The sequence below is a fragment of the Anser anser genome (assembly GCF_964211835.1).
Source record: "Anser anser genome assembly, contig: HAP1_SCAFFOLD_536, whole genome shotgun sequence".
NCBI classification, from domain to species: Eukaryota; Metazoa; Chordata; class Aves; order Anseriformes; family Anatidae; genus Anser; species Anser anser.
The window spans coordinates 1-23489 of record NW_028154207.1 but is presented as its reverse complement, the minus strand read 5'-3'; the positions used below and the strand labels follow the sequence as shown (position 1 = coordinate 23489).

General features: G+C 57.9%; 2 protein-coding genes and 1 long non-coding RNA gene across 10 annotated transcripts; all 3 read left to right on the top strand.

Annotated features, from left to right (window-relative positions):
* LOC310890357 (snRNA-activating protein complex subunit 2-like) lies at nt 1-9677 on the top strand. Of its 6 annotated transcripts, XM_083852689.1 has the most exons (9): nt 1-367; nt 2345-2641; nt 3007-3348; nt 3957-4061; nt 4134-6208; nt 6840-6941; nt 7302-7409; nt 8226-8398; nt 9417-9677. In XM_083852689.1, the coding sequence occupies exons 1-5, from the start codon at nt 16-18 to the stop codon at nt 4232-4234; spliced, it is 1197 nt and encodes a 398-aa protein (XP_083708815.1). In that variant the 5' UTR covers nt 1-15; the 3' UTR covers nt 4235-6208; nt 6840-6941; nt 7302-7409; nt 8226-8398; nt 9417-9677. The 6 variants fall into 6 exon arrangements, with proteins under 6 accessions (XP_083708815.1, XP_083708817.1, XP_083708816.1 ...); XM_083852691.1 differs by lacking the exon at nt 8226-8398; XM_083852690.1 differs by lacking the exons at nt 6840-6941; nt 7302-7409.
* Nucleotides 9678-11386: 1709 nt separating this feature from the next.
* Nucleotides 11387-15894, top strand: LOC310890358 (snRNA-activating protein complex subunit 2-like). 3 transcript variants are annotated; one of them, XM_083852696.1, is made up of 7 exons: nt 11530-11753; nt 12213-12278; nt 12990-13160; nt 13735-14031; nt 14397-14738; nt 15347-15451; nt 15524-15894. In XM_083852696.1, the coding sequence occupies exons 4-7, from the start codon at nt 13932-13934 to the stop codon at nt 15622-15624; spliced, it is 648 nt and encodes a 215-aa protein (XP_083708822.1). In that variant the 5' UTR covers nt 11530-11753; nt 12213-12278; nt 12990-13160; nt 13735-13931; the 3' UTR covers nt 15625-15894. The 3 variants fall into 3 exon arrangements, with proteins under 3 accessions (XP_083708821.1, XP_083708823.1, XP_083708822.1); XM_083852695.1 differs by lacking the exons at nt 12213-12278; nt 12990-13160 and having other exon boundaries at nt 11387-11753; XM_083852697.1 differs by lacking the exons at nt 13735-14031; nt 14397-14738; nt 15347-15451; nt 15524-15894 and adding an exon at nt 13528-13728 and having other exon boundaries at nt 11513-11753.
* Nucleotides 15895-20234: 4340 nt separating this feature from the next.
* Nucleotides 20235-23099, top strand: LOC310890359. Its single transcript, XR_014577217.1, has 3 exons — nt 20235-20648; nt 21465-21637; nt 22656-23099. It is a non-coding gene; the product is annotated as an uncharacterized lncRNA (long non-coding RNA).
* The last annotated feature ends 390 nt before the right edge of the window (nt 23100-23489 follow it).

Genomic DNA, 23489 nt, shown 5'->3' with positions numbered 1-23489 from the left:
CTAATTACGCCCCTAATGAAGCCTCCCAGCAGCAGCCTTTGGGTAGACCTGCTGTCCCTTTCTCCTCCCCCCCCGAACCACATCTCCCAGCACCCCCCGGCGGGCCGTTCCCTCCCAGCTCCCCCCGTTTCCACCCCGTTTCGTCGCCCTGACGCCATCTCCCCGCGCCATGAAGCCTCCCCCCCGGCCCCGCCTGGTCCCGGCCCGCTTCGCCGAGGCCCCGGCGGGGAGGCCCCGGGCCGCGGCCTGGTCGCTGCGGGAGAAGCGATCGCTGCTGGCGGCGCTGCGGGCCCAGGCCGCCCTCGGCCTCCCGGAGCTCCAGGCCCGGCCGCTGCGGGAGAGCCTCCCCCGGCGGAGCGAGGCCGAGGTGGGCCCGGGGGGGGGCTTAATGGCCCGGGGGGGGCTTAATGGCCCGGGGGGGGTCCTTAATATGCTTGGGGGGGTCTCAGGGAGGGTCCTTAATGGCTTTGGGGGGGGGGTCCTTAATATGCCCGTGGGGGGGGGGGTGGTCCTTAATAACACGGGGGGGTCCTTGGGGGGGGGTTGGAAGGGGTCCTGGGTCCCCAATTCCTCGGGGAGGGGGCTTGGGAGGGGTCCCCGGGGGGGTCCTGGGTCCCTGCGTACCCCAAGGTACATGGGGGGGGCAATGGGGGGGGTACAATGGGATGGGGGGGGGTCTGGGGGTGCACCGGGGGGAAATGGGGGGGTACATGGGGATGGGGGGGTGAGGACCCCCCGCCCCAGGGGGGGGGGACACGATTTTTTGGGTGGGGGGGGGACACGGGGGGGTCATATTTGTGGGTTTTCGCCTCCCCCCCCCTCCAGGTGTGGCTGGAGCTGGCACAGATGCTGGCGGAGGGCGTGGAGGAGGCGGCGGCGGCATTTTCGCAGGTGGGGGGGGTAAAAAATGGGGGGGGGGTAAAAGTGGGGGGGGTGGGGGTAAATGGGGGGGTGGGGGTAGATTGGGGGAGGTCGGGGGTAAATTGGGGGGGTTCAGGGGTAAGTTGGGGGGGTTCAGGGGTAAATTGGGGGTTTCAAATTAGGGGGGTGAGGGTAAAATGGGGGGGTTAAATGGGGGCTGGGGGTAAATTGGGGGGGGGGACCGGGGGTAAAATGGGGGGTGGGGTAAAGTGGGGGGGTTGGGTGTAAAATGAGGGGGGGGGTTAAATGGGGGAGCCCAAATTGGGGGGGGTGGGACAAGGGGGGTGAGGGTAAAGTGGGGGGGGGGGGTTGGGGATAAAGTGGGGGGGGTAAAATGGGGGGCTGGGGGTAAAATGGGGGGTTGGGGGTAAAGGGGGAGTAAATTGGGGGGGTTGGGGGAAAATTTGGGGGGTTGGGGTTAAAGGGGGGTTAAAATGGGGGGGGCTGGGGTTAAAATGGGGGGGGCTGGGGGTAAATTGGGGGGGGGGGACCGGGGGTAAAATGGGGGGGTGGGGGTAAAGGGGGGGGGGTTAAATTGGGGGATAAAATGGGGTTAAAAGGGAGGGTCCTTAATGGCTTGGGGAGGGGGAGTCTTAGTAATCTGGGGGGGGGGGGGGGGCCTTAACATCGCCAGATGGTCTCCGAGGAAGGTAACTCCTCTGGGGTCTCCTTAAACAGGGGCTGAGCTGCTGGGGGCACGGCTGGATTTGGGGTCCCACAGGTGTGACTGTCTGGGAGACCCTCAGCCTCATTCCCCCTCCCCATAACAACCCAGTGGTGAAATTGGGTGCTGGGGATTTTTCGTTATCTCACTTTGTTGAGGTCCTGCCTCGTGTCAACACACTGGTGGTGAGTGGAAACCCCTTGAGACCCAACCCCTTCCCGGCCCTCTCCTTCCCACACCTGCTCCTCCTATTTTGGGTGTGGGTCAATGGTATTTTTGTAGGGTTTGCAGCTGGGGGCAGGTAGGGAGGTGGAGACCAAACGTGTTTTCCCAGTGGCTGCTGTGGAGGAGCATCAGCGACGGGTTTTACCCTTCACCCTTAGCCTTTTCAACCCCCCTTCCCCATTTCCTATTTTCATAAATTACCAAGTTGCAGCAAAAAAAAATAAAATTGCTTGAAAGCACATTAAGGACATTTCTGCCGGCATGGCAAAGCTGCCCAGGGTGTGGAAAGGGTTTTTGCAGTCTCCTTTCTTTCATCACTTCCCGCAGCGGGACGCAACCTTGTGCTGAATCCCAAGGAGATAAAATGAGCCATAGCCCAGAGACATTTCTGCTTTACGAGGTCCCCTCTGTGCTTTATTGTATTCCTTGAAATGAAAGCCAGTTTCTTTTATTTGCGTGGAGTTAGTCCCTTCTGCCTCTGCTCCTTGCACCTCACCTCCGTCCCCCCTGCCTGTCTCCCTCTCTATCCCCCAGCCGCAGTCCCTGCCCCGACCCTCTGGGTGCTGCAGGGACAGAAGGAATATTTCTTTGGAGACGCTGTCACGCTGGTGTGCACCACTCCCCCCAGCATCACTGGGAAGCTGACGTACCAAATTTTTGGCGAGGCTGGCTGGGCAGTTTCAGGATTTAGCTCGACGAATAACTACACGTTTGAGTTCGTCCTCTCCCGAATGCAACACAGGGGGCCGCATTTCTGCAGCTATTCCCTCAAGCAAGGTCGGAAGCAGCTCATATCCCCAACCAGCGAAAAACTGGTGATCAAGATTGGAGGTGAGCTGTGTGATTTCTTTATCTTTCTCTCTGCTTTCTCCCTCCTCTCTGAGAACTATTCAGATGCCCAAACGTGGGTGTCAGCTATCGCCCCGCAATGTGACAACTCACCTGGAAATCAGGATTGGTGGGCTTTGTGGTTTAACCCAGCCCATCCCCAAAATCAGTAGGATTTCTGGGTGGAGGATTTATCTTTCTGGGACCAGCATGGTCTGGAAGGTGGCTGCCACTGGCGCTCTTCTCATGTCGTGGCAGGAAGCCTACAATCCCAAGCTTTGCTGCATGCAGTGGGAAGGCAAACAACTGGAGATCCGTTTGTGCTGTCCTTATTGCTACGTCTCCATTTATTCCTCCCCTTTTCTCAGACCACCTTCCCCAGCCCCTGCTGATGGTGGAGTCCCCGCTGGGAGAGGTGATGGCAGGAGATCTCCTGAGCATCATCTGTAAGGCCCCTGGAGACGCCACTGTACGGAGGTTTCACTTCTACAGGGATGGCCAAGAGGTCCTCCCTACGACAGAAGGCTCTGAGGACAATGCAGCAGATCACGGGGGCAATTTAAGGACTTCCATGGTCCTCCAGCTCCCACGTGCTGGTCCCCAACAGAGTGGAAACTTTACCTGCAAGTATGAGGAAAAAAAGCCTGAGAGGTGGATCCCGTCCTTCACAAGCCAAGCCGTGTCTATCAGTATAAATGCCCAAAAGAAAGGTGAGCTGGCCATCCATCCACCCACCTAACAATCTGTCAGTCCATCCACCACCAACCCATCCATCCATCCACCCATCCATCCATCCAGTAACCAGCCCATTAAACCATCCCTCTCTCCATCTGTCCATCCGTCTGTCCCTCCCTCTCTCCATTTTTTCCTGAAACGATTCCATTCCAGTCCCTGTACGTTCCTCTCCAAACTAGCTGATTTTTGCACCGGGCAGCTGCTCTATCTATCCGATCACCATCCTTCTGTCCATGACTCAGCCCACCCAGTCTTGCACCCACCTCTCCCTCCCTCTCAGCCCTTCCATCACCCCAACCACCCCAAACAAGTATCGAGCATCCCTCTGTCCACCTTTATGGCTCAGCAGCCTCTCCTTGGCCTCCCGAGCCATTGTTCCCAAATTTCTCAGTGCCTCCTGCAGAGCCAAGCAAGCGGGGAAAGTCTTTGGGTGTTCAGCACTCAGGACCTGAGCAGAATGCCTGGAGACGGAGGGGTGGGGAAAGGGAAAGAGAGATGGTGGCGGAACGATGCTCACAGCCTTCCCTCCGTCAGCACGCATGAACTGTGTCTACATCTCCTAACCTGTCCCACCCTCTTGCAGGGAAGAGCTGCTTCCTTCTTCTACGGCTCCTGGTTGTGGGCGGCTGCTTCCTCACCATCAACAGCCTCATCCTCCTCTTCTTCTGGGCCCGGGGGAGAACCAAAGGTACACCCTGAGCTGAGGGGGGAATCGCCCCACCTTTGGGCTCCCCACCACCCACCTCGCTCCTTCCCGCAGACGCCTCGTTCCTGTCTGGAGCCAGCCCTGCCGGGATCTCCCAGCTGCACGCCAGATCCCCACACACCCTTCAGGAGGAGAATAAGTATGAGGAACACTAATGAGAGGAAGATGCTGTGGGCGATTCCACCCCCTAAAGACCGCTCCCTGCTGAAGACGCATCCCAAAAGACTGGTGTGCAGCCAAACAGGTGCTCACCTGTGGGAAAACAAAGCAAGAAACGGTTCCTGGGAGGATGAAAGAAGTAGAAAGGGGTCGTTTCACGTGGTAGAGGGGAGGGAGGAGACATGGACGTTGTCGGGAAGGGTGATTGTGAAAGAGAAAATGAAGAAAGACCAGAAATAAAAATGGAAATTGTGAGGAAAAAGAAAGGAGTGAGAAAGGGTGAGAAATGAAATGGAGAGACAAACAGTGTGAGTGAAAAATGAAAGCATGGACAGAGGCTGAGACAGAGTGAGAGAGGGATGGGGAAGAAAAGGGATGCCAGGAGCATCGAGGAGGGCACGACGGTGGGAAGAGCAGGTTGGAGAGGTGAAGGAGAAGAAAAAAGGTGGAAGGAGAGCCCCCAAATCAGAACAAGCCCTTGTGCGGGTCATTAACTGGATGGCCACCGCTGTCACCTCGCCTGGTTGTCCCGGTGTGTTAGGGATGTTAGGGCATCCAGGGAGGGGTGGGAGAGCCGCTGCAGGTGGGGTGGGTGGCTGGGGGCTCTGGTGTTTGGGCTTTTGGAGGGGAATGTCCCATAGCCCATATACGTGGGAGCTGTGGGGCTGCAACAGGAGGATGCTGGAAATGCAGAGACTGGGAACGTGTGAAAATGTGGAGGTGGCATTTGAGCCCCTGGGGGTGGCGTACAGGGAACTGGGGGGATATTGGGGTGGGACGTTAAGGAGTGAGTGGTGGATATTTGGGGCATGTGCGGGGCTATGGGATATGGCATGCCACCAGCACTGGATATGAGGGGAATGCAGGGATGTGGGGAAGCTGCGTGATCAATACGGGAACCTGAGCTGATGGGGGCGCGCTGGGAAATCTGGCTATGGATGGCACTAAGGACAGGGGGCTTTGGGGATACGGCAGGCTGCTGGGGAGGGATATGGGGGCAGGAAGGAGATGGCGACCCTGCCGATGGGATACAGAGCGACTTTGGGGCAGTATGAGGCTGTGAGATATGAGGATAGCGGAACCGCTCTCTCCTGTCCTCCGCGGCCTTATCTCCACCTCGCAGCCTTCCTTCCCCTCCAGCCTCTTTCTGCCATGCCCTCAGCCCCCGGCAGCCAGCAGTGGATGAGAAAGAATCGATAGAGGGGAGGGAGCGTGCTGCCGGGCCATGAGGTCCCAACGCTGCTCCGTGACACCGGGAGGGCTGCGAGGTCACAATACCTCTCGGTGATGCAGTGCTGGGCCGTGACATCCCGACACCCCATTGTGACGCTGGGCCAGCCCACAGGCACTGCTCCGCACCGGTCCTGACAGCAGCAGTAGCTGCAGCTGCAGCGGCGGTGGTGGAAGCATGGTGCGAGTGTGGGGAGCCACGGCCCCTGCCTGCGTCCTCTTCCTCCTGCTGGTGGCCCTGTGTGCCCGGGGTGCCCAGGATGCGCCATGGCGACCACCGGGAGCAGGTGGGTGGGCAGGGCTTGTGGGAAGGTGAGGTTCTAAATCCATGTGTGGACACACCGTAACCTGCACAGCAGGAAGGGATGGATCAGAGCGGAGACACTCAATTTCACACCTGGCAGGCACTGGTGAGCGCCAGAGAAGGCCGAGAGCCTCTGCTGCCGCTTGTGGGTCACGCCGTGTCCCAGGGGCAGCTGCTAGCCCAGCACTACCATAAGTGGTCCGAGCTGTTCCGTGCAAACATTGGTATCCAGCCAGCAGCAACTGGTGTGTGCTTGCAGCTGTGCCCAGAATATGGTTCAAGGAGGAGCAGTTCCTTGTAGTCACACTGTCCTGCTTTCTTTCTAAAGGGCTGGTTAGAGAGACTGTGCCGAAGGAGGTGCTTTGGCGAGGAAGCGGTCGCACGCTGCCGCTCCCTGGCAAAAGAACAGAGCCAGTGAAGTCAACTGCCCCACCAGGTAAAGGCTGTTTCTTGGTCATCCGCTGTCACCAACCAGAACCAGCATGCGTGTGCAGGTTCTTGCCCTGGTACCCGCTCTTGCACCTCATGTCAGCAGCCAAACCCAAGAGTGTCAGTAGGCAGCAAGTGTTGCAGAGGAAGGCAGGAGTGGCTCCCTGAGGATGGCTGTCTTCCCCGGGCTGTGACAGCATGTGAGAGCAGTGCAGCGGAGGGACGCTCACAAAGCTCTGTGGCTGTGGCTAGAGAGGGGTCACCTCCCAGCGCACCCAGTTCCCAGGGATTTTGGAACCTTGCTCTTGGGGGAACGAGGCCGTCAGAAGCCCACTGAGCAGACGATGGGAAACGGGACCCCTCCTGTGAGCTGAGGCCCAGAGTGATGCCCTGACCCAGTGCAAACAGGGCACTGCCATAGAGCTACTGATGTAGGTGTCGATGTGACAGAAACTTCTCACGGGGCTTTGGTTGCAGAAGTGTCCCCAGGGAGGGCTTTGCCAGACCCTCGGCTGCTTCCTGCGCTGGAGCCCAGCTGGTATCCCAGGGGTGGGAAGTCATTTCACTGACTTCACAAACGAAGCCCTGCTTCTCCAAATTGCACTGGTGCCAAAGTTAACTTCCTACTTTCTGTTCAGGTCCTCTAAGAGCAAAGGACAATGCTGAAATAAGAAAATCTTCCCCAACATCCCCTGACATCATAGAGGATCTCATAAAGGAGTTAGACGAGGCAGCACATGGTGGGTATATTTCACTCTGTCCGCCATAAGACTTGGGAAGCTGAGGTTCTAAATCCATGTGTGGACACACCGTAACCTGCACAGCAGGAAGGGATGGATCAGAGCGGAGACACTCAATTTCACACCTGGCAGGCACTGGTGAGCGCCAGAGAAGGCCGAGAGCCTCTGCTGCCGCTTGTGGGTCACGCCGTGTCCCAGGGGCAGCTGCTAGCCCAGCACTACCATAAGTGGTCCGAGCTGTTCCGTGCAAACATTGGTATCCAGCCAGCAGCAACTGGTGTGTGCTTGCAGCTGTGCCCAGAATATGGTTCAAGGAGGAGCAGTTCCTTGTAGTCACACTGTCCTGCTTTCTTTCTAAAGGGCTGGTTAGAGAGACTGTGCCGAAGAAGGTGCTTTGGCGAGGAAGCGGTCGCACGCTGCCACTCTCTGACAAACGAACAGGGGCAACACAGGCAACTGCCCCACCAGGTAAAGGCTGTTTCTTGGTCATCCGCTGTCACCAACCAGAACCAGCATGCGTGTGCAGGTTCTTGCCCTGGTACCCGCTCTTGCAGCTCATGTCAGCAGCCAAACCCAAGAGTGTCAGTAGGCAGCAAGTGTTGCAGAGGAAGGCAGGAGTGGCTCCCTGAGGATGGCTGTCTTCCCCGGGCTGTGACAGCATGTGAGAGCAGTGCAGCGGAGAGACGCTCACAAAGCTCTGTGGCTGTGGTTAGAGAGGGGTCACCTCCCAGCGCACCCAGTTCCCAGGGATTTTGGAACCTTGCTCTTGGGGGAACGAAGCCATGAGAAGCCCATTGAGCAGACGATGGGAAACGGGACCCCTCCTGTGAGCTGAGGCCCAGAGTGATGCCCTGACCCAGTGCAAACAGGGCACTGCCTCACTGGCACTCCTGGGCTCCCGAATTTTGTTCAGTTTTGTCCCTAAGGCTCCGAGTTTGCCTCGAGCAGCGAAGGTGGGCAAGCGCCTAAGAACTTTTAGAACTCCAAAGAGCTGGGGAAGCAAACCTGAGACACTGGGCCCTCAGCATTATGGCAGGGGAAACAAAGGATGGAGGGAAAACAAAGCTGAGAGGCAAAAGGGAGGCTCCAGAGTGCCTTGAGTTGCAGTGCCTTTGGCAGATTCCCCAGCTTCTGCTGAACCTCAGGAAGCATTGCGGCCTGAGGATTTTCACTTGCTCAAAGATGCTAACCAAATGAAACAGAACACTTCCTGGCAATGCCAGACCTCCTGTGAGATTACCAGTAGTGCGCAGGACACAGCAATGTCCACAATTGTTCTTGCAGGCGTGGATGGGGAGAACAATGCAAACACTGCAAAGCCCCAAAAATTCCGAAGTTACTGCATAGGAGGCCGTTACTGCATAGGAGGCGCTGTGGCATTCTTGGTTGCCTTCCTGCTTCTGATAGCTGTGTACTTCATGCTGTGTGCTTGTCAGGCGTTGGTGGCAGAAAAACCAGTGAGTTGTTGTTCCCCCGCTCCCTCTCCTCCTCTCCCCCTCCCAAATTCTTTACCGTATCTTTGTTAACATTATTATGTGGCTGCTGCCAGCCAGGAAGCAGTTGTCGTTAGCGTATTGTGAAGTGAGCAGTTAGTTTTTGACCAGACTCTTCTGAAATTTCTGCTGTCCAGTGCTTTAGGTGGCCTCTAATTCCTGGGCATTCTGTTCTGGAGCCCATTTTTCTGTTGCTGGTCTTAGCGAAGCTTGGCCCTTCCGCAGCAAGAGCAGAGCCAGGGACAGCCGTAGGCAAAGCGAGGTCAGGAAGAGAAATGCAGGAGCTGAGAGAGGGTGCCATCGGAGAGAGAAGCGCAGCAGTGCCAGTTCCCCCCCAGCACAAGGCACCCTGTTCTGGGATGCCCTGAATTGCAGGTGTCCGCCTCAGCCAAGGTGTGCCAGCTACTGGGAGCATGGGGATGAGCCCTGCCAGCTGCGGGCATTGCCTTGGAGAGGGGCAGTCGGTGTGTCACAGCCGCACCTGAGCGCTGCCAGCGTGCGTGTCCTCAGCACACACAGAGCTTGTGTGTTTAATTACACATCCCAAAGAGCGGATGGGCAGCACCTCCCCGAACAGGGAGCCGAGGCCGTCACCTTGTTGGGCCAGGGCCAGGGCCGGGCAGGGAGCTGAGTACTGGTCCTTGCAAGGCGCTCTGAAAAAGGGCAGCCGGTGGCTGTTGGGACCCGGTCGTGCTGAGCCCGGCTGTGGACCCCTGTCTCTGCGGGGGCCAGGTCTTCTTGCTGGGACAGCACGTGCAGAGCAGGCAGGTCAGGATGGCTGGCGAGGCGCTGGGGAGGAGACAAGCTGGGGCAGGATGTGGAGGGGAGCAGAGTCCCAGCCGAGGGCACAGGGCACCCTGTTTTCTGCACAGAGCACTGTGTGCCCACAGCTCACGCACAGCCGGGTGCCTGCACCCTGCTGCCTCGCACCCGCCTGGCACCGCAGCCGCAGCACGGCCTCAGCAAGTTCCTGTCTCCGCAGGCGCCTCGCCGCAGCCCAGGCAGCCCAGACTGACACCCGCAGCCGCTCCGTGAGCCCGTACAGGCGGCCTGACCACCGTGGTACGCCTGAGAGCCAGGCCCGACGCCAGCGGCCACCATCAGTGCCTGGAAGAGCGGCCCGCCTGCCACCAGTGGCCAGCCTGCCACCCTCCTCCAAGGGCTGGGGCAGGCCCCCCCGGGGTGCAGCCTGGGGCAATTACTGACCCCCAGGCTGCAGCTTAAATAAATATTGTGAAATATTTATGTTGTGTTATGTTATGTCAGTGACGGCTGAGGTCACTGGGCCTGTTCAGCCTGGAGAAGAGGAGGCTGAGGGGGGACCTCATCACAGTCTACAACTTCCTCGTAAGGGGGTGTCGAGAGGCAGGAGACCTTTTCTCCATTAACACCCCCCCCAGGATATTAAGCCTAACCCTAATTACACCCCTAATTAAGCCTCCCAGCAGCAGCCTTTGGGTAGACCTGACCTCCCTTTGGGAGCCTTTACACAGCCCCACACGCAACGGGACTTAATGGCCCGGGAGGGGGCTTAATGGCCCGGGGGGGGGTGTCCTTAATATCCCCGGGGGGGCTTAAAATCCATGGGGGGGGCTTAAAGGCCCGGGGGGTCCTTAAAGGCCTGGGGGGGGGGCTTAAAATCCATGGGGGGGGGCCTTAATATCCCAGGGGTTCCTTAATATCCCGGGGGGGGGGGGGAGGGGGCTTAATGCCCGGGGGGGGGTCCTTAATATGGCTGGGGGGGTCTCAGGGAGGGTCCTTAATGGCTTGGGGGGGGGGTCCCTTAATATGCCCGTGGGGGGGGTCCTTAATTTATTGGGGGGGAGGGGAAGGTGTGTGGGGGGGTGTTCTCTCTCTCCAGACCCTAACCCTAATTAAGGCCCCCCCATAGCCACTAAGACCCCCCCCCGTGGGAACAGAAATGTTGTTTTTGCAGTGTTACATGGTACAGAAGGAAGGAATGGGGTATTGAGATGTGCTTACAGTGATAAGAAAGCTCAGCAGGTGACCTCCTAAAATGCAGACACCCAGCCTCCTTAGAGCGATCAGGTGGAAATCGCTGTGTTAAGTCAAGGCAGACAAGGGGAGAAAACATTGCCATCCCAAAAACAGGCCGGCAACTGAAGGCCAGGCATTGTCTGGGAAGCATCAGACAGATTGTGAGCCTGGATTGCCCACTCAGTGGGGAAACTGGGGAGGGTCCCGGCACCAAACAGGATGTAAACTGGGTTTGGGGACCAGGAGGCGCGCTCCTGCTCGTGGGGCGCCCGCCACTGCGATCGCGAATAAATTCCTGCTTCGCTGAGCTCCTCGCCTGAGCCCAAGTTGTTGGCTACGGAGCGTTTCTCACACCCCCAAGCCATTAAGGATCCTCCCTGGGACCCCCCCAACCCCCCCCCCAGGATATTAACCCTAACCCTAATTACACCCCTAATTAAGCCTCCCAACCCAAGCCTTTGGGTAGACCTGACCTCCCTTTGGGAGCCTTTACACAGCCCCACACACAACAGGACTCTGCGCCTTCTCTTTCTCCAAACTACCCTAAATGTAACCCTAATTACGCCCCTAATTAAGCCTCCCAACCCAAGCCTTTGGGTAGACCTGACCTCCCTTTGGGAGCCTTTACACAGCCCCACACACAACAGGACTCTGCGCCTTCTCTTTCTCCAAACTACCCTAAATGTAACCCTAATTACGCCCCTAATTAAGCCTCCCAACCCAAGCCTTTGGGTAGACCTGAGCTCCCTTTGGGAGCCTTTACACAGCCCCACACGCAACAGGACTCTGCGCCTTCTTTCTGAACAACCCCGACCCTAACCCTAATTACGCCCCTAATTAAGCCTCCCAACCCAAGCCTTTGGGTAGACCTGATCTCCCTTGGGGAGCCTTTACACAGCCCCACACGCAACGGGACTCTGCGCCTTCTCTCTCCAAACAACCCCGACCCTAACCCTAATTACGCCCCTAATGAAGCCTCCCAGCAGCAGCCTTTGGGTAGACCTGCTGTCCCTTTCTCCTCCCCCCCCGAACCACATCTCCCAGCACCCCCCGGCGGGCCGTTCCCTCCCAGCTCCCCCCGTTTCCACCCCGTTTCGTCGCCCTGACGCCATCTCCCCGCGCCATGAAGCCTCCCCCCCGGCCCCGCCTGGTCCCGGCCCGCTTCGCCGAGGCCCCGGCGGGGAGGCCCCGGGCCGCGGCCTGGTCGCTGCGGGAGAAGCGATCGCTGCTGGCGGCGCTGCGGGCCCAGGCCGCCCTCGGCCTCCCGGAGCTCCAGGCCCGGCCGCTGCGGGAGAGCCTCCCCCGGCGGAGCGAGGCCGAGGTGGGCCCGGGGGGGGGCTTAATGGCCCGGGGGGGGGCTTAATGGCCCGGGGGGGGTCCTTAATATGCTTGGGGGGGTCTCAGGGAGGGTCCTTAATGGCTTTGGGGGGGGGGTCCTTAATATGCCCGTGGGGGGGGGGGTGGTCCTTAATAACACGGGGGGGTCCTTGGGGGGGGGTTGGAAGGGGTCCTGGGTCCCCAATTCCTCGGGGAGGGGGCTTGGGGGGGGTCCCCGGGGGGGTCCTGGGTCCCTGCGTACCCCAAGGTACATGGGGGGGGCAATGGGGGGGGTACAATGGGATGGGGGGGGGTCTGGGGGTGCACCGGGGGGAAATGGGGGGGTACATGGGGATGGGGGGGTGAGGACCCCCCGCCCCAGGGGGGGGGGACACGATTTTTTGGGTGGGGGGGGGACACGGGGGGGTCATATTTGTGGGTTTTCGCCTCCCCCCCCCTCCAGGTGTGGCTGGAGCTGGCACAGATGCTGGCGGAGGGCGTGGAGGAGGCGGCGGCGGCATTTTCGCAGGTGGGGGGGGTAAAAAATGGGGGGGGGGGTAAAAGTGGGGGGGGTGGGGGTAAATGGGGGGGTGGGGGTAGATTGGGGGAGGTCGGGGGTAAATTGGGGGGGTTCAGGGGTAAGTTGGGGGGGTTCAGGGGTAAATTGGGGGTTTCAAATTAGGGGGGTGAGGGTAAAATGGGGGGGTTAAATGGGGGCTGGGGGTAAATTGGGGGGGGGGACCGGGGGTAAAATGGGGGGGTGGGGTAAAGTGGGGGGGTTGGGTGTAAAATGAGGGGGGGGGTTAAATGGGGGAGCCCAAATTGGGGGGGGTGGGACAAGGGGGGTGAGGGTAAAGTGGGGGGGGGGGGTTGGGGATAAAGTGGGGGGGGTAAAATGGGGGGCTGGGGGTAAAATGGGGGGTTGGGGGTAAAGGGGGAGTAAATTGGGGGGGTTGGGGGAAAATTTGGGGGGTTGGGGTTAAAGGGGGGTTAAAATGGGGGGGGCTGGGGTTAAAATGGGGGGGGCTGGGGGTAAATTGGGGGGGGGGGACCGGGGGTAAAATGGGGGGGTGGGGGTAAAGTGGGGGGGGTTAAATTGGGGGATAAAATGGGGTTAAAAGGGAGGGTCCTTAATGGCTTGGGGAGGGGGAGTCTTAGTAATCTGGGGGGGGGGGGGGGGGCCTTAACATCGCCAGATGGTCTCCGAGGAAGGTAACTCCTCTGGGGTCTCCTTAAACAGGGGCTGAGCTGCTGGGGGCACGGCTGGATTTGGGGTCCCACAGGTGTGACTGTCTGGGAGACCCTCAGCCTCATTCCCCCTCCCCATAACAACCCAGTGGTGAAATTGGGTGCTGGGGATTTTTCGTTATCTCACTTTGTTGAGGTCCTGCCTCGTGTCAACACACTGGTGGTGAGTGGAAACCCCTTGAGACCCAACCCCTTCCCGGCCCTCTCCTTCCCACACCTGCTCCTCCTATTTTGGGTGTGGGTCAATGGTATTTTTGTAGGGTTTGCAGCTGGGGGCAGGTAGGGAGGTGGAGACCAAACGTGTTTTCCCAGTGGCTGCTGTGGAGGAGCATCAGCGACGGGTTTTACCCTTCACCCTTAGCCTTTTCAACCCCCCTTCCCCATTTCCTATTTTCATAAATTACCAAGTTGCAGCAAAAAAAAATAAAATTGCTTGAAAGCACATTAAGGACATTTCTGCCGGCATGGCAAAGCTGCCCAGGGTGTGGAAAGGGTTTTTGCAGTCTCCTTTCTTTCATCACTTCCCGCAGCGGGACGCAACCTTGTGCTGAATCCCAAGGAGATAAAATGAGTCATAGCCCAGAGACATTTCTGCTTTACGAGGTCCCCTCTGTGCTTTATTGTATTCCTTGAAATGAAAGCCAGTTTCTTTTATTTGCGTGGAGTTAGTCCCTTCTGCCTCTGCTCCTTGCACCTCACCTCCGTCCCCCCTGCCTGTCTCCCTCTCTATCCCCCAGCCGCAGTCCCTGCCCCGACCCTCTGGGTGCTGCAGGGACAGAAGGAATATTTCTTTGGAGACGCTGTCACGCTGGTGTGCACCACTCCCCCCAGCATCACTGGGAAGCTGACGTACCAAATTTTTGGCGAGGCTGGCTGGGCAGTTTCAGGATTTAGCTCGACGAATAACTACACGTTTGAGTTCGTCCTCTCCCGAATGCAACACAGGGGGCCGCATTTCTGCAGCTATTCCCTCAAGCAAGGTCGGAAGCAGCTCATATCCCCAACCAGCGAAAAACTGGTGATCAAGATTGGAGGTGAGCTGTGTGATTTCTTTATCTTTCTCTCTGCTTTCTCCCTCCTCTCTGAGAACTATTCAGATGCCCAAACGTGGGTGTCAGCTATCGCCCCGCAATGTGACAACTCACCTGGAAATCAGGATTGGTGGGCTTTGTGGTTTAACCCAGCCCATCCCCAAAATCAGTAGGATTTCTGGGTGGAGGATTTATCTTTCTGGGACCAGCATGGTCTGGAAGGTGGCTGCCACTGGCGCTCTTCTCATGTCGTGGCAGGAAGCCTACAATCCCAAGCTTTGCTGCATGCAGTGGGAAGGCAAACAACTGGAGATCCGTTTGTGCTGTCCTTATTGCTACGTCTCCATTTATTCCTCCCCTTTTCTCAGACCACCTTCCCCAGCCCCTGCTGATGGTGGAGTCCCCGCTGGGAGAGGTGATGGCAGGAGATCTCCTGAGCATCATCTGTAAGGCCCCTGGAGACGCCACTGTACGGAGGTTTCACTTCTACAGGGATGGCCAAGAGGTCCTCCCTACGACAGAAGGCTCTGAGGACAATGCAGCAGATCACGGGGGCAATTTAAGGACTTCCATGGTCCTCCAGCTCCCACGTGCTGGTCCCCAACAGAGTGGAAACTTTACCTGCAAGTATGAGGAAAAAAAGCCTGAGAGGTGGATCCCGTCCTTCACAAGCCAAGCCGTGTCTATCAGTATAAATGCCCAAAAGAAAGGTGAGCTGGCCATCCATCCACCCACCTAACAATCTGTCAGTCCATCCACCACCAACCCATCCATCCATCCACCCATCCATCCATCCAGTAACCAGCCCATTAAACCATCCCTCTCTCCATCTGTCCATCCGTCTGTCCCTCCCTCTCTCCATTTTTTCCTGAAACGATTCCATTCCAGTCCCTGTACGTTCCTCTCCAAACTAGCTGATTTTTGCACCGGGCAGCTGCTCTATCTATCCGATCACCATCCTTCTATCCATGACTCAGCCCACCCAGTCTTGCACCCACCTCTCCCTCCCTCTCAGCCCTTCCATCACCCCAACCACCCCAAACAAGTATCGAGCATCCCTCTGTCCACCTTTATGGCTCAGCAGCCTCTCCTTGGCCTCCCGAGCCATTGTTCCCAAATTTCTCAGTGCCTCCTGCAGAGCCAAGCAAGCGGGGAAAGTCTTTGGGTGTTCAGCACTCAGGACCTGAGCAGAATGCCTGGAGACGGAGGGGTGGGGAAAGGGAAAGAGAGATGGTGGCGGAACGATGCTCACAGCCTTCCCTCCGTCAGCACGCATGAACTGTGTCTACATCTCCTAACCTGTCCCACCCTCTTGCAGGGAAGAGCTGCTTCCTTCTTCTACGGCTCCTGGTTGTGGGCGGCTGCTTCCTCACCATCAACAGCCTCATCCTCCTCTTCTTCTGGGCCCGGGGGAGAACCAAAGGTACACCCTGAGCTGAGGGGGGAATCGCCCCACCTTTGGGCTCCCCACCGCCCACCTCGCTCCTTCCCGCAGACGCCTCGTTCCTGTCTGGAGCCAGCCCTGCCGGGATCTCCCAGCTGCACGCCAGATCCCCACACACCCTTCAGGAGGAGAATAAGTATGAGGAACACTAATGAGAGGAAGATGCTGTGGGCGATTCCACCCCCTAAAGACCGCTCCCTGCTGAAGACGCATCCCAAAAGACTGGTGTGCAGCCAAACAGGTGCTCACCTGTGGGAAAACAAAGCAAGAAACGGTTCCTGGGAGGATGAAAGAAGTAGAAAGGGGTCGTTTCACGTGGTAGAGGGGAGGGAGGAGACATGGACGTTGTCGGGAAGGGTGATTGTGAAAGAGAAAATGAAGAAAGACCAGAAATAAAAATGGAAATTGTGAGGAAAAAGAAAGGAGTGAGAAAGGGTGAGAAATGAAATGGAGAGACAAACAGTGTGAGTGAAAAATGAAAGCATGGACAGAGGCTGAGACAGAGTGAGAGAGGGATGGGGAAGAAAAGGGATGCCAGGAGCATCGAGGAGGGCACGACGGTGGGAAGAGCAGGTTGGAGAGGTGAAGGAGAAGAAAAAAGGTGGAAGGAGAGCCCCCAAATCAGAACAAGCCCTTGTGCGGGTCATTAACTGGATGGCCACCGCTGTCACCTCGCCTGGTTGTCCCGGTGTGTTAGGGATGTTAGGGCATCCAGGGAGGGGTGGGAGAGCCGCTGCAGGTGGGGTGGGTGGCTGGGGGCTCTGGTGTTTGGGCTTTTGGAGGGGAATGTCCCATAGCCCATATACGTGGGAGCTGTGGGGCTGCAACAGGAGGATGCTGGAAATGCAGAGACTGGGAACGTGTGAAAATGTGGAGGTGGCATTTGAGCCCCTGGGGGTGGCGTACAGGGAACTGGGGGGATATTGGGGTGGGACGTTAAGGAGTGAGTGGTGGATATTTGGGGCATGTGCGGGGCTATGGGATATGGCATGCCACCAGCACTGGATATGAGGGGAATGCAGGGATGTGGGGAAGCTGCGTGATCAATACGGGAACCTGAGCTGATGGGGGCGCGCTGGGAAATCTGGCTATGGATGGCACTAAGGACAGGGGGCTTTGGGGATACGGCAGGCTGCTGGGGAGGGATATGGGGGCAGGAAGGAGATGGCGACCCTGCCGATGGGATACAGAGCGACTTTGGGGCAGTATGAGGCTGTGAGATATGAGGATAGCGGAACCGCTCTCTCCTGTCCTCCGCGGCCTTATCTCCACCTCGCAGCCTTCCTTCCCCTCCAGCCTCTTTCTGCCATGCCCTCAGCCCCCGGCAGCCAGCAGTGGATGAGAAAGAATCGATAGAGGGGAGGGAGCGTGCTGCCGGGCCATGAGGTCCCAACGCTGCTCCGTGACACCGGGAGGGCTGCGAGGTCACAATACCTCTCGGTGATGCAGTGCTGGGCCGTGACATCCCGACACCCCATTGTGACGCTGGGCCAGCCCACAGGCACTGCTCCGCACCGGTCCTGACAGCAGCAGTAGCTGCAGCTGCAGCGGCGGTGGTGGAAGCATGGTGCGAGTGTGGGGAGCCACGGCCCCTGCCTGCGTCCTCTTCCTCCTGCTGGTGGCCCTGTGTGCCCGGGGTGCCCAGGATGCGCCATGGCGACCACCGGGAGCAGGTGGGTGGGCAGGGCTTGTGGGAAGGTGAGGTTCTAAATCCATGTGTGGACACACCGTAACCTGCACAGCAGGAAGGGATGGATCAGAGCGGAGACACTCAATTTCACACCTGGCAGGCACTGGTGAGCGCCAGAGAAGGCCGAGAGCCTCTGCTGCCGCTTGTGGGTCACGCCGTGTCCCAGGGGCAGCTGCTAGCCCAGCACTACCATAAGTGGTCCGAGCTGTTCCGTGCAAACATTGGTATCCAGCCAGCAGCAACTGGTGTGTGCTTGCAGCTGTGCCCAGAATATGGTTCAAGGAGGAGCAGTTCCTTGTAGTCACACTGTCCTGCTTTCTTTCTAAAGGGCTGGTTAGAGAGACTGTGCCGAAGGAGGTGCTTTGGCGAGGAAGCGGTCGCACGCTGCCGCTCCCTGGCAAAAGAACAGAGCCAGTGAAGTCAACTGCCCCACCAGGTAAAGGCTGTTTCTTGGTCATCCGCTGTCACCAACCAGAACCAGCATGCGTGTGCAGGTTCTTGCCCTGGTACCCGCTCTTGCAGCTCATGTCAGCAGCCAAACCCAAGAGTGTCAGTAGGCAGCAAGTGTTGCAGAGGAAGGCAGGAGTGGCTCCCTGAGGATGGCTGTCTTCCCCGGGCTGTGACAGCATGTGAGAGCAGTGCAGCGGAGGGACGCTCACAAAGCTCTGTGGCTGTGGCTAGAGAGGGGTCACCTCCCAGCGCACCCAGTTCCCAGGGATTTTGGAACCTTGCTCTTGGGGGAACGAGGCCGTCAGAAGCCCACTGAGCAGACGATGGGAAACGGGACCCCTCCTGTGAGCTGAGGCCCAGAGTGATGCCCTGACCCAGTGCAAACAGGGCACTGCCATAGAGCTACTGATGTAGGTGTCGATGTGACAGAAACTTCTCACGGGGCTTTGGTTGCAGAAGTGTCCCCAGGGAGGGCTTTGCCAGACCCTCGGCTGCTTCCTGCGCTGGAGCCCAGCTGGTATCCCAGGGGTGGGTAGTCATTTCACTGACTTCACAAACGAAGCCCTGCTTCTCCAAATTGCACTGGTGCCAAAGTTAACTTCCTACTTTCTGTTCAGGTCCTCTAAGAGCAAAGGACAATGCTGAAATAAGAAAATCTTCCCCAACATCCCCTGACATCATAGAGGATCTCATAAAGGAGTTAGACGAGGCAGCACATGGTGGGTATATTTCACTCTGTCCGCCATAAGACTTGGGAAGGTGAGGTTCTAAATCCATGTGTGGACACACCGTAACCTGCACAGCAGGAAGGGATGGATCAGAGCGGAGACACTCAATTTCACACCTGGCAGGCACTGGTGAGCGCCAGAGAAGGCCGAGAGCCTCTGCTGCCGCTTGTGGGTCACGCCGTGTCCCAGGGGCAGCTGCTAGCCCAGCACTACCATAAGTGGTCCGAGCTGTTCCGTGCAAACATTGGTATCCAGCCAGCAGCAAAGGGCTTCTGCTGAACTTGTGTTCAGCTCCCGCACAGCGCTGCTTGCAGCTGGGCGAGTTCAAGGCAGGAGGCACAGCCCAAGCAGTCCTTGCTGTCTCATTTGCCGGGAGACACATGTCACTGCAGGGGAAAAGCACCCTTGGCGCTTACCTCAGTTTCAGCTGATTTAGCTGTCCAATTCTAGTTGGGTTTCAAATGACTTGGCTGTGCTTCTCCTCTTGTTTGGGGACTGTGGGCTCTTCCCTGATGCCCACGACTGTGCCCACAACATGGTTCAAGAGCTTGCGGCTCAGCCTGATGTGTGTGACTCTTGCCCTTCCCATGGGATGGAGTCAGCATGATGGGATGGACATGCTTCTCAGAAGGGCTGTTCCTGCCTCTGAACTGGATGCAGCTTTTTTCTGTCCTCTTTGAAGGCACGAATTGAGCAACATCTTGCAGTGTGCCAAAAATGCACTATGTGCGATGTGAACAAGAAGATCTCCTGCAATCTCCTGGTCTCGCAGCAGGCCAGATTTTGCTGTCTGTGCTGGTAGACTGCCAGGAGTCGAACACTTAGATTTTTCTTTGTGAATGACATGTTGTTTGGAGTAGTGAGTACCTCCCCCAGAAGCCCAGGCCGTAGCTTCTAAACTTTAGGGATGTCTTTTGAGAAGCACTACCTTTCAAAGATACCGTCCTCGAAAGGAGGAGCGGTTCCTTAGGGTCACACTGTCCTGCTTTCTTTCTAAAGGGCTGGTTAGAGAGACTGTGCCGAAGGAGGTGCTTTGGCGAGGAAGCGGTCGCACGCTGCCGCTCCCTGGCAAAAGAACAGAGCCAGTGAAGTCAACTGCCCCACCAGGTAAAGGCTGTTTCTTGGTCATCCGCTGTCACCAACCAGAACCAGCATGCGTGTGCAGGTTCTTGCCCTGGTACCCGCTCTTGCAGCTCATGTCAGCAGCCAAACCCAAGAGTGTCAGTAGGCAGCAAGTGTTGCAGAGGAAGGCAGGAGTGGCTCCCTGAGGATGGCTGTCTTCCCCGGGCTGTGACAGCATGTGAGAGCAGTGCAGCGGAGAGACGCTCACAAAGCTCTGTGGCTGTGGCTAGAGAGGGGTCACCTCCCAGCGCACCCAGTTCCCAGGGATTTTGGAACCTTGCTCTTGGGGGAACGAGGCCGTCAGAAGCCCACTGAGCAGACGATGGGAAACGGGACCCCTCCTGTGAGCTGAGGCCCAGAGTGATGCCCTGACCCAGTGCAAACAGGGCACTGCCATAGAGCTACTGATGTAGGTGTCGATGTGACAGAAACTTCTCACGGGGCTTTGGTTGCAGAAGTGTCCCCAGGGAGGGCTTTGCCAGACCCTCGGCTGCTTCCTGCGCTGGAGCCCAGCTGGTATCCCAGGGGTGGGAAGTCATTTCACTGACTTCACAAACGAAGCCCTGGTCCTCCAAATTGCACTGGTGCCAAAGTTAACTTCCTACTTTCTGTTCAGGTCCTCTAAGAGCAAAGGACAATGCTGAAATAAGAAAATCTTCCCCAACATCCCCTGACATCATAGAGGATCTCATAAAGGAGTTAGACGAGGCAGCACATGGTGGGTATATTTCACTCTGTCCGCCATAAGACTTGGGAAGCTGAGGTTCTAAATCCATGTGTGGACACACCGTAACCTGCACAGCAGGAAGGGATGGATCAGAGCGGAGACACTCAATTTCACACCTGGCAGGCACTGGTGAGCGCCAGAGAAGGCCGAGAGCCTCTGCTGCCGCTTGTGGGTCACGCCGTGTCCCAGGGGCAGCTGCTAGCCCAGCACTACCATAAGTGGTCCGAGCTGTTCCGTGCAAACATTGGTATCCAGCCAGCAGCAACTGGTGTGTGCTTGCAGCTGTGCCCAGAATATGGTTCAAGGAGGAGCAGTTCCTTGTAGTCACACTGTCCTGCTTTCTTTCTAAAGGGCTGGTTAGAGAGACTGTGCCGAAGAAGGTGCTTTGGCGAGGAAGCGGTCGCACGCTGCCACTCTCTGACAAACGAACAGGGGCAACACAGGCAACTGCCCCACCAGGTAAAGGCTGTTTCTTGGTCATCCGCTGTCACCAACCAGAACCAGCATGCGTGTGCAGGTTCTTGCCCTGGTACCCGCTCTTGCAGCTCATGTCAGCAGCCAAACCCAAGAGTGTCAGTAGGCAGCAAGTGTTGCAGAGGAAGGCAGGAGTGGCTCCCTGAGGATGGCTGTCTTCCCCGGGCTGTGACAGCATGTGAGAGCAGTGCAGCGGAGAGACGCTCACAAAGCTCTGTGGCTGTGGTTAGAGAGGGGTCACCTCCCAGCGCACCCAGTTCCCAGGGATTTTGGAACCTTGCTCTTGGGGGAACGAAGCCATGAGAAGCCCATTGAGCAGACGATGGGAAACGGGACCCCTCCTGTGAGCTGAGGCCCAGAGTGATGCCCTGACCCAGTGCAAACAGGGCACTGCCTCACTGGCACTCCTGGGCTCCCGAATTTTGTTCAGTTTTGTCCCTAAGGCTCCGAGTTTGCCTCGAGCAGCGAAGGTGGGCAAGCGCCTAAGAACTTTTAGAACTCCAAAGAGCTGGGGAAGCAAACCTGAGACACTGGGCCCTCAGCATTATGGCAGGGGAAACAAAGGATGGAGGGAAAACAAAGCTGAGAGGCAAAAGGGAGGCTCCAGAGTGCCTTGAGTTGCAGTGCCTTTGGCAGATTCCCCAGCTTCTGCTGAACCTCAGGAAGCATTGCGGCCTGAGGATTTTCACTTGCTCAAAGATGCTAACCAAATGAAACAGAACACTTCCTGGCAATGCCAGACCTCCTGTGAGATTACCAGTAGTGCGCAGGACACAGCAATGTCCACAATTGTTCTTGCAGGCGTGGATGGGGAGAACAATGCAAACACTGCAAAGCCCCAAAAATTCCGAAGTTACTGCATAGGAGGCCGTTACTGCATAGGAGGCGCTGTGGCATTCTTGGTTGCCTTCCTGCTTCTGATAGCTGTGTACTTCATGCTGTGTGCTTGTCAGGCGTTGGTGGCAGAAAAACCAGTGAGTTGTTGTTCCCCCGCTCCCTCTCCTCCTCTCCCCCTCCCAAATTCTTTACCGTATCTTTGTTAACATTATTATGTGGCTGCTGCCAGCCAGGAAGCAGTTGTCGTTAGCGTATTGTGAAGTGAGCAGTTAGTTTTTGACCAGACTCTTCTGAAATTTCTGCTGTCCAGTGCTTTAGGTGGCCTCTAATTCCTGGGCATTCTGTTCTGGAGCCCATTTTTCTGTTGCTGGTCTTAGCGAAGCTTGGCCCTTCCGCAGCAAGAGCAGAGCCAGGGACAGCCGTAGGCAAAGCGAGGTCAGGAAGAGAAATGCAGGAGCTGAGAGAGGGTGCCATCGGAGAGAGAAGCGCAGCAGTGCCAGTTCCCCCCCAGCACAAGGCACCCTGTTCTGGGATGCCCTGAATTGCAGGTGTCCGCCTCAGCCAAGGTGTGCCAGCTACTGGGAGCATGGGGATGAGCCCTGCCAGCTGCGGGCATTGCCTTGGAGAGGGGCAGTCGGTGTGTCACAGCCGCACCTGAGCGCTGCCAGCGTGCGTGTCCTCAGCACACACAGAGCTTGTGTGTTTAATTACACATCCCAAAGAGCGGATGGGCAGCACCTCCCCGAACAGGGAGCCGAGGCCGTCACCTTGTTGGGCCAGGGCCAGGGCCGGGCAGGGAGCTGAGTACTGGTCCTTGCAAGGCGCTCTGAAAAAGGGCAGCCGGTGGCTGTTGGGACCCGGTCGTGCTGAGCCCGGCTGTGGACCCCTGTCTCTGCGGGGGCCAGGTCTTCTTGCTGGGACAGCACGTGCAGAGCAGGCAGGTCAGGATGGCTGGCGAGGCGCTGGGGAGGAGACAAGCTGGGGCAGGATGTGGAGGGGAGCAGAGTCCCAGCCGAGGGCACAGGGCACCCTGTTTTCTGCACAGAGCACTGTGTGCCCACAGCTCACGCACAGCCGGGTGCCTGCACCCTGCTGCCTCGCACCCGCCTGGCACCGCAGCCGCAGCACGGCCTCAGCAAGTTCCTGTCTCCGCAGGCGCCTCGCCGCAGCCCAGGCAGCCCAGACTGACACCCGCAGCCGCTCCGTGAGCCCGTACAGGCGGCCTGACCACCGTGGTACGCCTGAGAGCCAGGCCCGACGCCAGCGGCCACCATCAGTGCCTGGAAGAGCGGCCCGCCTGCCACCAGTGGCCAGCCTGCCACCCTCCTCCAAGGGCTGGGGCAGGCCCCCCCGGGGTGCAGCCTGGGGCAATTACTGACCCCAGGCTGCAGCTTAAATAAATATTGTGAAATATTTATGTTGTGTTATGTTATGTCAGTGACGGCTGAGGTCACTGGGCCTGTTCAGCCTGGAGAAGAGGAGGCTGAGGGGGGACCTCATCACAGTCTACAACTTCCTCGTAAGGGGGTGTCGAGAGGCAGGAGACCTTTTCTCCATTAACACCCCCCCCAGGATATTAAGCCTAACCCTAATTACACCCCTAATTAAGCCTCCAGCAGCAGCCTTTGGGTAGACCTGACCTCCCTTTGGGAGCCTTTACACAGCCCCACACGCAACGGGACTTAATGGCCCGGGAGGGGGCTTAATGGCCCGGGGGGGGGTGTCCTTAATATCCCCGGGGGGGCTTAAAATCCATGGGGGGGGCTTAAAGGCCCGGGGGGTCCTTAAAGGCCTGGGGGGGGGGCTTAAAATCCATGGGGGGGGGCCTTAATATCCCAGGGGTTCCTTAATATCCCGGGGGGGGGGGGGAGGGGGCTTAATGCCCGGGGGGGGTCCTTAATATGGCTGGGGGGGTCTCAGGGAGGGTCCTTAATGGCTTGGGGGGGGGGTCCCTTAATATGCCCGTGGGGGGGGTCCTTAATTTATTGG

What these genes read in the sequence shown, in the direction of transcription:
- LOC310890357 (XM_083852692.1), top strand. Translation starts at nt 16, where the DNA reads ATGAAGCCTCCCAGCAGCAGCCTTTGGGTAGACCTGCTGTCCCTTTCT. An exon ending in CCCGGCGGAGCGAGGCCGAG is followed by an intron (nt 368 to 2,344) that starts GTGGGCCCGGGG and finishes TCTATCCCCCAG; the next exon opens with CCGCAGTCCCTGCCCCGACC. An exon ending in GGCCCGGGGGAGAACCAAAG is followed by an intron (nt 4,062 to 4,133) that starts GTACACCCTGAG and finishes TCCTTCCCGCAG; the next exon opens with ACGCCTCGTTCCTGTCTGGA.
- LOC310890358 (XM_083852695.1), top strand. Translation starts at nt 11,402, where the DNA reads ATGAAGCCTCCCAGCAGCAGCCTTTGGGTAGACCTGCTGTCCCTTTCT. An exon ending in ACTGGTGATCAAGATTGGAG is followed by an intron (nt 14,032 to 14,396) that starts GTGAGCTGTGTG and finishes CCCTTTTCTCAG; the next exon opens with ACCACCTTCCCCAGCCCCTG. An exon ending in GGCCCGGGGGAGAACCAAAG is followed by an intron (nt 15,452 to 15,523) that starts GTACACCCTGAG and finishes TCCTTCCCGCAG; the next exon opens with ACGCCTCGTTCCTGTCTGGA.